The sequence below is a fragment of the Eleutherodactylus coqui genome, unplaced genomic scaffold (assembly GCF_035609145.1).
Source record: "Eleutherodactylus coqui strain aEleCoq1 unplaced genomic scaffold, aEleCoq1.hap1 HAP1_SCAFFOLD_331, whole genome shotgun sequence".
Lineage (NCBI taxonomy): Eukaryota > Metazoa > Chordata > Amphibia > Anura > Eleutherodactylidae > Eleutherodactylus > Eleutherodactylus coqui.
The window spans coordinates 26817-44190 of NW_027102621.1; the positions used below are offsets into that span (position 1 = coordinate 26817).

At 42.1% G+C, this 17374-nt stretch overlaps 1 protein-coding gene across 1 annotated transcript; it reads right to left on the reverse strand.

Moving 5' to 3' along the window:
• Nucleotides 1–1946: 1946 nt before the first annotated feature.
• Nucleotides 1947–11294, reverse strand: LOC136605452 (uncharacterized). The gene is made up of 2 exons (XM_066588958.1): nucleotides 10856–11294; nucleotides 1947–4449 (listed from the first exon to the last, which is right to left on the reverse strand). The coding sequence occupies exons 1-2, from the start codon at nucleotides 10868–10870 to the stop codon at nucleotides 2539–2541; spliced, it is 1926 nt and encodes a 641-aa protein (XP_066445055.1). The 5' UTR covers nucleotides 10871–11294; the 3' UTR covers nucleotides 1947–2538.
• Between the last annotated feature and the right edge of the window lie 6080 nt (nucleotides 11295–17374).

Sequence of the window (17374 nt, forward strand, 5' to 3'; positions counted from 1 at the left end):
GTGGAGACTGATGGAAAAATGGCCGCTAACAACCTGTGATCCTTGTTCCGGGTGCGCGTGTCACCATCGAGCCTTAATGACATCATAAAGCTGCTTCAAGTGCAAGACTTGCAGGCTTATATACAGTCTATCTATCTATCTATCTATGTATCTATCTATCTATCTATCTAATGTATGTTACTGCATAGATATATATCTAGCTATATAAATAGATAGCTATATATCAATATAGATATTTCTACAAATATCTAGCTTTACGTATAAATTTAAACTTCTATAGTTATGGTTTTGTAGGGCTGAAAACATACATACAAAATTTGTATTATTATCAGCATTATTCTTATAATTGCCATTGATGTTATTCCAGGGGCAGGTAATAAACCGCATGAGTCTTTGACCAATTTTTACCATTTTAGGTAAAAAGCTGCATTGACTGTACTTCTGCATTTTGTGGGATATGGTAGGACTGCAAGCAAATCCTGAGACAAGATATGTCAAAAACACTCCATACAGCATGCAATTTCATTTTCCAAGATAGAAACATTGGTCACGCTGAACATTGTTGAACGTTTTCGCTGCAATGCATCCTGGGACGCTTGGATCCAGGTTCTATCATTCATGCTGCGCCATTTCAACCAACCTGTGTGGCTCATATTCACTTTGGGTTGACGAGTTGCATGGTCATGGTGTAGGCCGAGCCTTTTTTGCCACTTCATCCGCCTCCGATCAAGCATAATGCCTTGCCCATAAGCATTCCCCTCCCTGGAATAACTTAACCTACCCATTCCCCTATCTGGAATAACTGTACCTACCACAAAAGAAGTGATAAGCAGCGATCAATTTGACTGTTGTAGGCTGCCGTCTCCCGCTTAAGGGCGAATTTCAAACGTTGTCCATCACAGAGACAAATGATCTGGCTCCAGCAGCGTCTATAGGAGTATCTGTCTGCTCACTTCTAGCTCCAGTGGAGACTGATGGAAAAATGGCCGCTAACAACCTGTGATCCTTGTTCCGGGTGCGCGTGTCACCATCGAGCCTTAATGACATCATAAAGCTGCTTCAAGTGCAAGACTTGCAGGCTTATATACAGTCTATCTATCCATCTATCTAATGTATGTTACTGCATAGATATATATCTAGCTATATAAATAGATAGCTATATATCAATATAGATATTTCTACAAATATCTAGCTTTACGTATAAATTTAAACTTCTATAGTTATGGTTTTGTAGGGCTGAAAACATACATACAAAATTTGTATTATTATCAGCATTATTCTTATAATTGCCATTGATGTTATTCCAGGGGCAGGTAATAAACCGCATGAGGCTTTGACCAATTTTTACCATTTTAGGTAAAAAGCTGCATTGACTGCACTTCTGCATTTTGTGGGATATGGTAGGACTGCAAGCAAATCCTGAGACAAGATATATCAAAAACACTCCATACAGCATGCAATTTCATTTTCCAAGATAGAAACATTGGTCACGCTGAACATTGTTGAACGTTTTCGCTGCAATGCATCCTGAGATGCTTGGATCCAGGTTCTATCATTCATGCTGCGCCATTTCAACCAACCTGTGTGGCTCATATTCACTTTGGGTTGACGAGTTGCATGGTCATGGTGTAGGCCGAGCCTTTTTTGCCACTTCATCCGCCTCCGATCAAGCATAATGCCTTGCCCATAAGCATTCCCCACCCTGGAATATCTTAACCTACCCATTCCCCTATCTGGAATAACTGTACCTCCCTCAAAAGAAGTGATAAGCCGCAATATATTTGACTGTTGTAGGCTGCCGTCTCCCGCTTAAGGGCGAATTTCAAACGTTGTCCATCACAGAGACAAATGATCTGGCTCCAGCCGCGTCTATAGGTGTCTTACCTGCTCAAGATTTTGGCAATTTTTTAACCTCATTAACATACCCGTTAAGCACACAGTCTGAGGTAAGACAAATATAAAACACAAGTTTATTTACTCTTTAGTATATGTAAGTAAAATAGTTAATTAACATATAGGCATTGAGATCACATGGGTAACAAAGTTAAGCATCAATACGTCACCGGATATTGTAGCATCACTCCGCAATCGGGGGATCTCCAGGTACGATTGTCAAGAGGATCCGGTTAGTACGCCGATACGTCTATCGACCACAACAAAACGAGTCCCGACTCTTCCCTGAAGATCACTGCTATTTATGCCGTTCTTACACTACGTGGCATATCTGCTTCTGCGCAGTTATGGGTATATACGTCATTCTAATATGGCTATTCAGGTTCTAGACATGCGTAGTAGATGATTGGCAACACAATATATTGAATATTTTGTCCATGAAGTTATCACATCTGTGTTATATTATGAGTCATTCTTGCTGTCTTACCATATATGTCGATAATATTCTGCATTGAGCAGAATATTCAGACAGGTCATTAGTTCATTGAAGTTCTGGTTAACTCATACGGCAACTAGTTATTTGATTACACAATCATCCAGTTCAATCGTATCCCATACGTGTCACAATCGGTCCTTAATCATTCACTATTTGCCGTATGATACCATTAAAACTTTTGGTTTTCTACAGAATACCTTATATGCCATGAAACAATTCCATAGCGATAAAAGTATTACAACTATGGCCAATACCAAAACAGGATGTATTAGCCAATTAAGAGTGGTTTGTGCAGATGATGAATAACCCATAAAGATGTCATACCAATGGTGTGACGTGGCATCAGCAATAGCCGATCCCATCTTTACAATTTTGCCAGCTATTACAGTAGTACTTACAATATGCGTTGCCAAAGATCTATTAAGCAATTTAATATGTTGCTGTACTTCTTCTGTGTCTTCTAACAACTTTTTGAATTTGGTCAAATTTAGATCCCAATTTGACACATTTAAAGGCAGTGGTTGCCAATTGACAGCCACTGTCTTGTCTTGTTCAGGTAATAACACAAAGGTCTCATTTTCCCAAACAAGTGCAGATACGTTTCGCAAGCATCCTGAAAATGGGACAACCATCCCAGGTACAACAGGATGATTACTTGCCAAACATACCTCCTGTGGGGCTATTTCAACCATCATCTTAAAAGTGAGTGGCAGCACAGTCCATTCACATACATTGATCGTATTTTGTAATAAGCATGGTTCATAAACAGCCGATTGGACCTTGCATATGGTCCCTTCTAATGTATCATCACACAATGATAAATCATGAGTTCTATTTTGGTCATCAATGTAAATCCCGTTAAATCTAGGTACCCAGAAATGCATATCTTCTGGAACACCTATAAGTAAGGGGAGAACTACAAACTTACACATCACATTCTTTTTAGTAACATTGTATATGAATATGGTCCCTTTACATAATATATCATTGCAAACCATTTTCTGCGCCTCCAACTGTATCCAATCAGTCTCAGTTATAGTCTGATTGAACACGGTCCTCCATACTTGCTCATTGCCAGTCATGAGCATAGTTTGAAGTGTGTTCTTTTGTTGTTGTTGATAAATGGTCTGCAAGGTACATATTGACCAATTAACATAATTAGATATGTTAGAATTTATTTCATATGAAAACCTATTAGATGCATCTTGCAAATCAAGCATTATTGTGTCCACATCCGTTTGCATACTAAAGGGCTGCCATATAGTGGGCATCCAGTTAGCCTGCAATGTGAGCACATCTTTAATACCACTTCCCGCGTTATGCATTCGATTAGCTAAAGTCTCTATATCAAAACCATTAATAGTCCCAGAAAGCGCTCCGTAGCCTCCGAGTAAGGTATCATACCAAGCTCGACGGGAACGCTTGGTAGGACAAGTCCTTGAGGGTGGAAACTGCACGGAGGCTTGTATAACAGTCTTTTGAGCATCTCGTCCCACCATGCGACAGGTGGATGGAACCCTTTTTATATGTCCAGGATCTATTTTAGAAGCATTAATGTTCACGAATACCAGGAACTGGCCCCACATGGCCCGATTCTCGATCTCCGTTGCATTCCCACACGTAATTACTTCTGTCTCATTTAAGGGAAATGAAAACTGCACTCCCGTATTTGTACAATTCTGAACATATTGTATCACCAGGGAGTAATTGAGATATGGCAACTCTTTTGGTCTCTGACAGCAGGACACTTTCACAAGTGACGTAATGTTTATTTGTCCCGTTGCCTTATGCAGTGCATATGAAGGACGGTAGGTCGAACTTATATGCGATAATGGATTTCCACTCCAGATAGTCCCATCAAAGGTAATATTCACGATATAACATTTCTGGTTGGCTTCACAAGTGAAGTTGTCTTGCTTCCTGGTTCGGGTTGAATTCCTCCAGCCCCACGAATAATCATTCCTTCCGGTGTCATTGACGCGGATCCCTGGCGTCCACGCATCACCTACTGCGAACACCGAACACATGACGCCAAGGATTCCAAAAATGATTATGTGATTCTAGAGAAGGCAAGGAAACAAGCATTATTCCCGCAAATAGCACTTTTCTTGTGGGACATATTCCCATTTCTCTACTCCGGGTCGCATAATAAGCAAAGTTCGATCTTTCCCCACAGCAATAACCTCTGCCGGGGAGGGCGGTCCTTGGTGATTCTGAACCCATATTTTGGCCCCTACATTAGTAACATTAGTTGAGCCAAAACCTTTATCTCCTCTTACAGTAAGTTCAGTGGGGGCCACCCCTTCTTCCACTTGTGTCAGATACACTGGTATTAATAGCAGCTGTGCCATGCGCTCCTTTTTCCCTATTATCAGAGGATCTGTTCCTAAATTTATCATGATTACTTTAATTTCCCCCTGATAATCTGCATCTATGACTCCGCCTAGGACTACTGCACTTCTCAGAGCAAAACTCGATCTAGTGGCTATCTGCCCGAAGTGATTCTCCGGGATCTTGCATCCTATCCCTGTGGGAATAGTACTCACCTTTCCCGGGGCTATCACCACCGTATCAAGAGCGTATAGATCCAACCCTGCAGCGGCAGGAGTGGCTCTATAAGGTGCCTGCGCATCTGGATTAATTTTCCAGTATAAGATTGTCTCTACCTTAGCTACATCTATACTGAGATTGGGTGTTAGCATGCGCATTAAGGGTGTCATAGAATCAGTGATGGGCCTGTTGTTGATAATCTGTAAAGCAGCAGTCAGATTATCTCTCCATTGACCATATTTGTCGGTCTCAGTGAGCTTCTTCAGGGTAGATTTTAATAACCCATTCATTCGTTCCACCAGGCCCGCGGCCTGTGGATAGTAGGGCATATGATATACCCATTCTATGTTGTTTTTACTGGCATACTCTTTTACCTGATTTCCGGTAAAATGTGAACCATTGTCTGTCTGGATCTGCAGGGGAGTCCCATAATACTGGGTAATAACTTCCAGAGTACGTAAAGTACTCCATTGTGTTGCTGTTTTACATGGGAATCCCACCATCAGACCTGAGAATGTATCTACTGCTGTACAAATATACTTACATCCTCTGCTCTCAGGGAGGGGCCCTACAAAATCCATCTGCCAAATCTGCGCTGGCAACTGGCCTCTCCCTATGTGTCCCATTACTGTATGAGGCACTTCTCGTTTTTGCACATGTTGACATACTGGACATTGCGCGATTACTTGTTTGATCATGTCCACTGTCAAAGGGATACCTCTTTCTTGTGCCCACCTGTAAGTGGCCTTCTCTCCCAAGTGTCCACTTTTTTGGTGAGCCCAAACAGCTGTACCTTGAAGCCATGCTTCCTTTTCCTTGTCAGGTTCTTGTATGGCAACAGAAATCGATGCTGCCGCATCTGCTTGAGAATTAAATAAACGTTCCAATGAGTCAAGAGGGACATGAGCATCAACATGAAACACTGTACTTTTGGTACTCCTAATGAATTCCTCTATGTCTTGCCAAAGCTCTTTCCCCCACAATTCCTTACCATGAATGTTCCAGTCGTTCTTCTTCCATCCCATGATCCAAGTGGCCAAACCATTGGCAACTGACCATGAGTCCGTATACAAATGACATTCTTGCCCTTGTTCCTGCTTCAGAGCTAAGAATACTGCACAAAGTTCTGCATATTGACTACTCTTACCTTCTCCTTCCATGACCAACGTCTTGTCTAATTTTGGATTAAAGGCTACACTTTTCCATCTACGTCTTCCACTGATATACTTGGCCGAACCATCCGTGAACCAAGCATGCTCTTTTTGGGAGTCTGTCAACTCAGAGTAAGGTATTCCCCACTTTACTGGGGATTCCTCCATTTGCGCTACTGGTGTAACCTGACCATCTGGAGGGATATCAGCTATCTTTTCATGCAGGGCAGCTATCCCCCCTTCACCTTTTTTCGCTCTTTCCGAGATGTACCATTTCCACTTAATGATACTCTGCTCCTGGGCATGTCCTATCCGATTGGACTTTGGATTAGATAATACCCAACTCATGATGGGTATTTGCGGCCTTAGAAGGACTATGTGTCCTGTCGTCAATTGTTCAGTATCCACCAGGGCCCAATAACATGCCAACAGCTGTTGCTCCAGTGGAGTGTATTTTTCTCCTGCATCTGGTAATTTCCGATTCCAGAAGCCTAGTGGCACTCTTTTGCCCCCTTGCTTCTGCCACAATGACCAGTTTGCATACATATGCTGAACTGATACATGAAGTTCTATCTCACCATCTTGTAAAGGCCATAAATCTACAGCCTGTTGTATGGCTTCTTTTACTGCCTCAAATGCAACCTGTTGCTCTTCTCCCCACGTGAACTCGTACTTCTTGCGAGTCACCTTGTAAAGAGGAGCAAGAAGCTGCCCCAGATGCGGAATGTGTTGTCTCCAGAATCCAAACAATCCTATGTAGGATTGTGTTTCCTTCTTGTCTTTCGGAGTGGGAAAATTTAAGATTTTCTGCCTTGCCTTAGGGAGAATCTCCCTATGGCCCTTATTCCATTGAATTCCTAAGAATTTCACCGTCTGAGAGGGGCCCTGCACCTTGCTATCATTTATTTCCCATCCTTTTTCTCGCAGATGATGTAACAATCCGTCCAATTGTTTCTTTACAGATTGTTCATCCGGTCCCTGAATCATTATATCATCGATATAATGTGAAAACTGCATTTCTGATGGTAAATCAAACTCATCCAAATGTTCTGCCACCGTCCGGTGACAGATGGTTGGACTATGTATCCAACCTTGTGGCAATCGAGTGAACGTATATTGACGTCCTTGCCACGTAAAGGCAAACTGATCTTGTGCCTTTTCTTCTATTGGAATTGTGAAGAACGCTTGTGCGATATCAATCACAGCGTACCATTGTCCACTGTGACTTTGGATCTGCTCCACAATTGTAATGGTGTCTGGGACAGCTGCCGTCAAGGGAGGTGTTTGTTTATTCAATTCCCTGTAATCGACAGTCATCCTCCAAGACCCATCACTCTTCTTCACAGGCCATACCGGATTGTTCCATGCTGTGGTTGCAGGCCTCACAACCCCAGCATCGACCAAATCCTTAATGGTTTCTCCTATTTCCTTGTGACCTCCAGGAATTCTGTATTGCTTCATAGCAACCAGTTTTCCTGCAGGAGGGATGTGTACGGGTGGCATTTTGACCTTTCCCACCGTAACTGGACAAGCTTTTATCCCTATTTTCCTTACGCCAAAGGCAAACTTACCATCTTCGAGGTGTAGTGTCAATCCTTTCAGAATATCTATGCCAATGATATATTCCGGAATAGGTACTACTAACACCGTGTATTTACGTAAGGGCAAATTGCCCAATTTCAAAGTTACCTGTGTCTGTACTCCTTCGGTAACTTTTCCTCCCAATCCTGAAATATTAACTTTTGGACCTTTAAACTTTTTGGGATTTCCATAAATCAGAGTAGCCTCCGCCCCTGTATCTACTAAAGCTGGGACCCTTTGGACATTACCCCCTTTCCAATGTATGGCTAGCGGGACATAGGGTCTGTCATCCCGCCTAACCCAAACAGGGGCTTGGCTTGCTACCTATGCGGAATCAGAATCTGATTCCTCCAGGAGCGGAGCAGATGGCTTCATATGGTCCTGCACTTGGCTAGCTACCATTGCAGCCATCTCCTTCCATGGATAGATCTTTTGAAAATCCTCCCATTCTAATTTCTTAGGCTCTGAATTAGTGACCTGCTTCTCTCTCTTTTTAGAAGTTTTTGGGGCCACTGAATCTTCCCTTTTATCCACCTTTTTGTTGGATAATACCTTCTGTTTATAAAGACGCCACAAATCACCTGTATCTTTTCCATCAATGGCGTCCTTGGAGACTCCAGCTTTCAGGAGAGCCTGAAACATATCTCTACGAGATACCCTTGGCACTCCTGAATCACCAGTCCCCTGGGAACTAGGATTCCTAGACCTATCACGATCTGTTCGCTTTTCCTCTCTATCCCAGTTTCCCATATCTTGCAATTCCCGCATTCTAGCCACAACCGCAGACATTGGCTCATTAGTCATGGATAGAAGTAGGGTCATCATCACGGCTTTATAAGCCGAAGGTGCAGTCTTAATTAAACGATTTCTAACTCCTGCTGTCAGCCGAGTCTCCAAATAATCTTCCATATGCTCGATGATAATTAATGAGACCCTCATAGCTTCCTCCTTCAACCTTTCAATGCCATCCCTGATAGTGTACCAAGGTTTGTCATTGATTGGAATGTCTGCCTCTGTTGGGAATTTATTAAGAAACCCATTGGTTACTATATTAAACAGGGAAATAGCACTTTCTCCTTGATGATTAGGAAAATATTCTCTAAAATTTCTACTGATTACTGGATCTCTAGTTAGAGTAACAAATCTCATTGCATCTTTTGGATCCAACATTACCCCAGTCGCCCCGTGCTCAAATAGACGGACCAACCATGGTATGTCAGATTCCCCAGGCCTTTGCCTAAATCTACTCAGTATATCATCAACTTCTGACTGAGAAAAATCCTCTAGGGTAAGCCTGGTGCGCCTATGTGGCACCAATTCTTCTTGCACCAACAGTCTCCCATCGGCATCGTACATATAGTTTCCCTGATCGTCATACCTGGGCAACCTTTGCCCATCATGACCTACGATAGGCTGGGTATCGGGTCCATATTCAGTAGTTTCCTTCCTTCTGCTAATGGGCTGGGCACGTTTTAAAGCAGGTGGATCAATTATTGGATTGGGTGGGTCTTCCCAATCCCCCTTATGCCAGTCCTCCTCCCCCGAAGAAGATGAGGAATCCCATAAGTCTCCATCCCACTTATCTGGGTCCCAGTTCACAGAAGCAGAAGCTATAGCTTTCGATACCTTTCGCTTATCAACTTTACCTTTACGCCCCTTATATTTATTCTGAGCAACTTTTACAACAGCCTTTTCTGCAATATTCTGGTAATGTTCTATTTTTTCCTTTATCAGCCTTTGGTTACATTCCAACACCACTCTCTTTCCTTCAGATTCTACTAACTTTTGTTCCGTCTGATTAAGTTTTCTTATTAGTTGGGACTTCTTCTTATGGATATTCCTATAGGCTGAGGCCAATACCCAATTTCTCCTACCCAACTGAACTGCGTCACCTGCCTTGGCAGGGGTCTCCTCGAGTACCTTAACGACATCGAGGGGCTCTGAATCTTTTAGCTTACTATCCCATGATTCTGCAAGCCCACTATGCATCAACTCCTGAGCTAATATATCATAGGGACCCTCGGACCAGCCGGGGATGTCTATTTTCTGAACGATTTTAGTTTTATCTTTCTTGGTTCTTTTTCTAAACATATTGTTGTCTTATTGGCAAAATGCCAATTGGTGAAACTTTTTGCGCAGAGTTCCCCCTTACAGAACTCACAAAATTTTGGCAACTTGCCAATTGGTGAAACTTTGCACAGAGGTCCCCTTTACTGCGAGAAACCACCCTGCAAATTGGCACCAATTTCCCAAGTCCTGTCTCAAAGTTACAGAACTCCGAAAGTTTTGGCAACGTGCCAATTTGGTGAAACTCTGCACAGAGTTCCCCTTTACAAAATTTTGGCAACGTGCCAATCTGGTGAAACTTTGCACAGAGGTCCCCTTTACGGCGAGGCACCACCCTGCAAACTGGCACCGATTTCCCGAGTCCTGCCTCAAAGTTACAGAACTCTGAAAATTCTGGCAACGTGCCAATTGGTGAAATTTTGCACAGAGTTCCCCTTTACAAAATTTTGGCAACGTGCCAATCTGGTGAAACTTTGCACAGAGGTCCCCTTTACGGCGAGGCACCACCCTGCAAACTGGCACCGATTTCCCGAGTCCTGCCTCAAAGTTACAGAACTCTGAAAATTTTGGCAACGTGCCAATTGGTGAAATTTTGCACAGCGGTCCCCTTTACTGCTAGACACCACCGTGCAAACTGGCACCAATCTCCCAAGTCCTGCTTCAAAGTTACAGAACTTATAATATTTTGGCAGTATGCCAATGGGTTCAACAAGGACTACTTACTGCAACTATCAATTTGTATTTACTATTATTACTCTATCACCTATCAAAGCAAAGTTATAACCATTTGAACCCCTTGGCAATGGGCCAAAAATCTAATATGGCGACAGCAACCCCCCCGTGCACTGAGAAGCACTGTCACAATACCAAATTATACAGTAATATAACCTTACCAAAGACAACAATATCCTGCCAGACTACGCCAATTTATGTCTTACCTGCTCAAGATTTTGGCAATTTTTTAACCTCATTAACATACCCGTTAAGCACACAGTCTGAGGTAAGACAAATATAAAACACAAGTTTATTTACTCTTTAGTATATGTAAGTAAAATAGTTAATTAACATATAGGCATTGAGATCACATGGGTAACAAAGTTAAGCATCAATACGTCACCGGATATTGTAGCATCACTCCGCAATCGGGGGATCTCCAGGTACGATTGTCAAGAGGATCCGGTTAGTACGCCGATACGTCTATCGACCACAACAAAACGAGTCCCGACTCTTCCCTGAAGATCACTGCTATTTATGCCGTTCTTACACTACGTGGCATATCTGCTTCTGCGCAGTTATGGGTATATACGTCATTCTAATATGGCTATTCAGGTTCTAGACATGCGTAGTAGATGATTGGCAACACAATATATTGAATATTTTGTCCATGAAGTTATCACATCTGTGTTATATTATGAGTCATTCTTGCTGTCTTACCATATATGTCGATAATATTCTGCATTGAGCAGAATATTCAGACAGGTCATTAGTTCATTGAAGTTCTGGTTAACTCATACGGCAACTAGTTATTTGATTACACAATCATCCAGTTCAATCGTATCCCATACGTGTCACAATAGGAGTATCTGTCTGCTCACTTCTAGCTCCAGTGGAGACTGATGGAAAAATGGCCGCTAACAACCTGTGGTCCTTGTTCCGGGTGCGCGTGTCACCATCGAGCCTTAATGACATCATAAAGCTGCTTCAAGTGCAAGACTTGCAGGCTTATATACAGTCTATCTATCTATCTATCTATCTAATGTATGTTACTGCATAGATATATATCTAGCTATATAAATAGATAGTTATATATTAATATAGATATTTCTACAAATATCTAGCTTTACGTATAAATTTAAACTTGTATAGTTATGGTTTTGTAGGGCTGAAAACATACATACAAAATTTGTATTATTATCAGCATTATTCTTATAATTGCCATTGATGTTATTCCAGGGGCAGGTAATAAACCGCATGAGTCTTTGACCAATTTTTACCATTTTAGGTAAAAAGCTGCATTGACTGCACTTCTGCATTTTGTGGGATATGGTAGGACTGCAAGCAAATCCTGAGACAAGATATGTCAAAAACACTCCATACAGCATGCAATTTCGATTTCCAAGATAGAAACATTGGTCACGCTGAACATTGTTGAACGTTTTCACTGCAATGCATCCTGGGACGCTTGGATCCAGGTTCCATCATTCATGTTGCGCTATTTCAACCAACCTGTGTGGCTCATATTCACTTTGGGTTGACGATTGGCATGGTCATGGTGTAGGCCGAGCCTTTTTTGCCACTTCATCCGCCTCCGATCAAGCATAATGCCTTGCCCATAAGCATTCCCCTCCCTGGAATAACTTAACCTACCCATTCCCCTATCTGGAATAACTGTACCTACCACAAAAGAAGTGATAAGCAGCGATCAATTTGACTGTTGTAGGCTGCCGTCTCCCGCTTAAGGGCGAATTTCAAACGTTGTCCATCACAGAGACAAATGATCTGGCTCCAGCAGCGTCTATAGGAGTATCTGTCTGCTCACTTCTAGCTCCAGTGGAGACTGATGGAAAAATGGCCGCTAACAACCTGTGATCCTTGTTCCGGGTGCGCGTGTCACCATCGAGCCTTAATGACATCATAAAGCTGCTTCAAGTGCAAGACTTGCAGGCTTATATACAGTCTATCTATCTATCTATCTATCTATCTATCTATCTATCTAATGTATGTTACTGCATAGATATATATCTAGCTATATAAATAGATAGCTATATATCAATATAGATATTTCTACAAATATCTAGCTTTACGTATAAATTTAAACTTCTATAGTTATGGTTTTGTAGGGCTGAAAACATACATACAAAATTTGTATTATTATCAGCATTATTCTTATAATTGCCATTGATGTTATTCCAGGGGCAGGTAATAAACCGCATGAGGCTTTGACCAATTTTTACCATTTTAGGTAAAAAGCTGCATTGACTGCACTTCTGCATTTTGTGGGATATGGTAGGACTGCAAGCAAATCCTGAGACAAGATATATCAAAAACACTCCATACAGCATGCAATTTCATTTTCCAAGATAGAAACATTGGTCACGCTGAACATTGTTGAACGTTTTCGCTGCAATGCATCCTGAGATGCTTGGATCCAGGTTCTATCATTCATGCTGCGCCATTTCAACCAACCTGTGTGGCTCATATTCACTTTGGGTTGACGAGTTGCATGGTCATGGTGTAGGCCGAGCCTTTTTTGCCACTTCATCCGCCTCCGATCAAGCATAATGCCTTGCCCATAAGCATTCCCCACCCTGGAATATCTTAACCTACCCATTCCCCTATCTGGAATAACTGTACCTCCCTCAAAAGAAGTGATAAGCCGCAATATATTTGACTGTTGTAGGCTGCCGTCTCCCGCTTAAGGGCGAATTTCAAACGTTGTCCATCACAGAGACAAATGATCTGGCTCCAGCCGCGTCTATAGGAGTATCTGTCTGCTCACTTCTAGCTCCAGTGGAGACTGATGGAAAAATGGCCGCTAACAACCTGTGGTCCTTGTTCCGGGTGCGCGTGTCACCATCGAGCCTTAATGACATCATAAAGCTGCTTCAAGTGCAAGACTTGCAGGCTTATATACAGTCTATCTATCTATCTATCTATCTATCTATCTATCTATCTATCTATCTATCTATCTATCTATCTATCTAATGTATGTTACTGCATAGATATATATCTAGCTATATAAATAGATAGCTATATATCAATATAGATATTTCTACAAATATCTAGCTTTACGTATAAATTTAAACTTCTATAGTTATGGTTTTGTAGGGCTGAAAACATACATACAAAATTTGTATTATTATCAGCATTATTCTTATAATTGCCATTGATGTTATTCCAGGGGCAGGTAATAAACCGCATGAGTCTTTGACCAATTTTTACCATTTTAGGTAAAAAGCTGCATTGACTGTACTTCTGCATTTTGTGGGATATGGTAGGACTGCAAGCAAATCCTGAGACAAGATATGTCAAAAACACTCCATACAGCATGCAATTTCATTTTCCAAGATAGAAACATTGGTCACGCTGAACATTGTTGAACGTTTTCGCTGCAATGCATCCTGGGACGCTTGGATCCAGGTTCTATCATTCATGCTGCGCCATTTCAACCAACCTGTGTGGCTCATATTCACTTTGGGTTGACGAGTTGCATGGTCATGGTGTAGGCCGAGCCTTTTTTGCCACTTCATCCGCCTCCGATCAAGCATAATGCCTTGCCCATAAGCATTCCCCTCCCTGGAATAACTTAACCTACCCATTCCCCTATCTGGAATAACTGTACCTACCACAAAAGAAGTGATAAGCAGCGATCAATTTGACTGTTGTAGGCTGCCGTCTCCCGCTTAAGGGCGAATTTCAAACGTTGTCCATCACAGAGACAAATGATCTGGCTCCAGCAGCGTCTATAGGAGTATCTGTCTGCTCACTTCTAGCTCCAGTGGAGACTGATGGAAAAATGGCCGCTAACAACCTGTGATCCTTGTTCCGGGTGCGCGTGTCACCATCGAGCCTTAATGACATCATAAAGCTGCTTCAAGTGCAAGACTTGCAGGCTTATATACAGTCTATCTATCTATCTATCTATGTATCTATCTATCTATCTATCTAATGTATGTTACTGCATAGATATATATCTAGCTATATAAATAGATAGCTATATATCAATATAGATATTTCTACAAATATCTAGCTTTACGTATAAATTTAAACTTCTATAGTTATGGTTTTGTAGGGCTGAAAACATACATACAAAATTTGTATTATTATCAGCATTATTCTTATAATTGCCATTGATGTTATTCCAGGGGCAGGTAATAAACCGCATGAGTCTTTGACCAATTTTTACCATTTTAGGTAAAAAGCTGCATTGACTGTACTTCTGCATTTTGTGGGATATGGTAGGACTGCAAGCAAATCCTGAGACAAGATATGTCAAAAACACTCCATACAGCATGCAATTTCATTTTCCAAGATAGAAACATTGGTCACGCTGAACATTGTTGAACGTTTTCGCTGCAATGCATCCTGGGACGCTTGGATCCAGGTTCTATCATTCATGCTGCGCCATTTCAACCAACCTGTGTGGCTCATATTCACTTTGGGTTGACGAGTTGCATGGTCATGGTGTAGGCCGAGCCTTTTTTGCCACTTCATCCGCCTCCGATCAAGCATAATGCCTTGCCCATAAGCATTCCCCTCCCTGGAATAACTTAACCTACCCATTCCCCTATCTGGAATAACTGTACCTACCACAAAAGAAGTGATAAGCAGCGATCAATTTGACTGTTGTAGGCTGCCGTCTCCCGCTTAAGGGCGAATTTCAAACGTTGTCCATCACAGAGACAAATGATCTGGCTCCAGCAGCGTCTATAGGAGTATCTGTCTGCTCACTTCTAGCTCCAGTGGAGACTGATGGAAAAATGGCCGCTAACAACCTGTGATCCTTGTTCCGGGTGCGCGTGTCACCATCGAGCCTTAAAGGGGTTGTCCCGAGGCAGCAAGTGGGTCTGTACACTTCTGCATGGCCATAATAATGCACTTTGTAATGTACATTGTGCATTAATTATGAGCCATGCAGAAGTTATAAAAAGTTTTATACTTACCTGTTCCGTTGCTGGCGTCCTCGTCTCCATGGTGCCGACTAATTTTCGCCCTCCGATGGCCAAATTAGCCGCGCTTGCGCAGTCCGGGTCTTCTGCAGTCTTCTATGGGGCTCCGTGTAGCTCCGTGTAGCTCCGCCCCGTCACGTGCCGATTCCAGCCAATCAGGAGGCTGGAATCGGCAGTGGACCGCACAGAAGAGCTGCGGTCCACGGAGGAAGAGGCCATCTTCAGCGGTGAGTAGAGAAGTCACCGGAGCGCGGGGATTCAGGTAAGCGCTCCGGTGAGCTTTCTTTACCTCCCTGCATCGGGGTTGTCTCGCGCCGAACGGGGGGGGGGTTGAAAAAAAAAAAACCCGTTTCGGCGCGGGACAACCCCTTTAATGACATCATAAAGCTGCTTCAAGTGCAAGACTTGCAGGCTTATATACAGTCTATCTATCCATCTATCTAATGTATGTTACTGCATAGATATATATCTAGCTATATAAATAGATAGCTATATATCAATATAGATATTTCTACAAATATCTAGCTTTACGTATAAATTTAAACTTGTATAGTTATGGTTTTGTAGGGCTGAAAACATACATACAAAATTTGTATTATTATCAGCATTATTCTTATAATTGCCATTGATGTTATTCCAGGGGCAGGTAATAAACCGCATGAGGCTTTGACCAATTTTTACCATTTTAGGTAAAAAGCTGCATTGACTGCACTTCTGCATTTTGTGGGATATGGTAGGACTGCAAGCAAATCCTGAGACAAGATATATCAAAAACACTCCATACAGCATGCAATTTCATTTTCCAAGATAGAAACATTGGTCACGCTGAACATTGTTGAACGTTTTCGCTGCAATGCATCCTGAGATGCTTGGATCCAGGTTCTATCATTCATGCTGCGCCATTTCAACCAACCTGTGTGGCTCATATTCACTTTGGGTTGACGAGTTGCATGGTCATGGTGTAGGCCGAGCCTTTTTTGCCACTTCATCCGCCTCCGATCAAGCATAATGCCTTGCCCATAAGCATTCCCCACCCTGGAATATCTTAACCTACCCATTCCCCTATCTGGAATAACTGTACCTCCCTCAAAAGAAGTGATAAGCCGCAATATATTTGACTGTTGTAGGCTGCCGTCTCCCGCTTAAGGGCGAATTTCAAACGTTGTCCATCACAGAGACAAATGATCTGGCTCCAGCCGCGTCTATAGGAGTATCTGTCTGCTCACTTCTAGCTCCAGTGGAGACTGATGGAAAAATGGCCGCTAACAACCTGTGGTCCTTGTTCCGGGTGCGCGTGTCACCATCGAGCCTTAATGACATCATAAAGCTGCTTCAAGTGCAAGACTTGCAGGCTTATATACAGTCTATCTATCTATCTATCTATCTAATGTATGTTACTGCATAGATATATATCTAGCTATATAAATAGATAGTTATATATTAATATAGATATTTCTACAAATATCTAGCTTTACGTATAAATTTAAACTTGTATAGTTATGGTTTTGTAGGGCTGAAAACATACATACAAAATTTGTATTATTATCAGCATTATTCTTATAATTGCCATTGATGTTATTCCAGGGGCAGGTAATAAACCGCATGAGTCTTTGACCAATTTTTACCATTTTAGGTAAAAAGCTGCATTGACTGCACTTCTGCATTTTGTGGGATATGGTAGGACTGCAAGCAAATCCTGAGACAAGATATGTCAAAAACACTCCATACAGCATGCAATTTCGATTTCCAAGATAGAAACATTGGTCACGCTGAACATTGTTGAACGTTTTCACTGCAATGCATCCTGGGACGCTTGGATCCAGGTTCCATCATTCATGTTGCGCTATTTCAACCAACCTGTGTGGCTCATATTCACTTTGGGTTGACGATTGGCATGGTCATGGTGTAGGCCGAGCCTTTTTTGCCACTTCATCCGCCTCCGATCAAGCATAATGCCTTGCCCATAA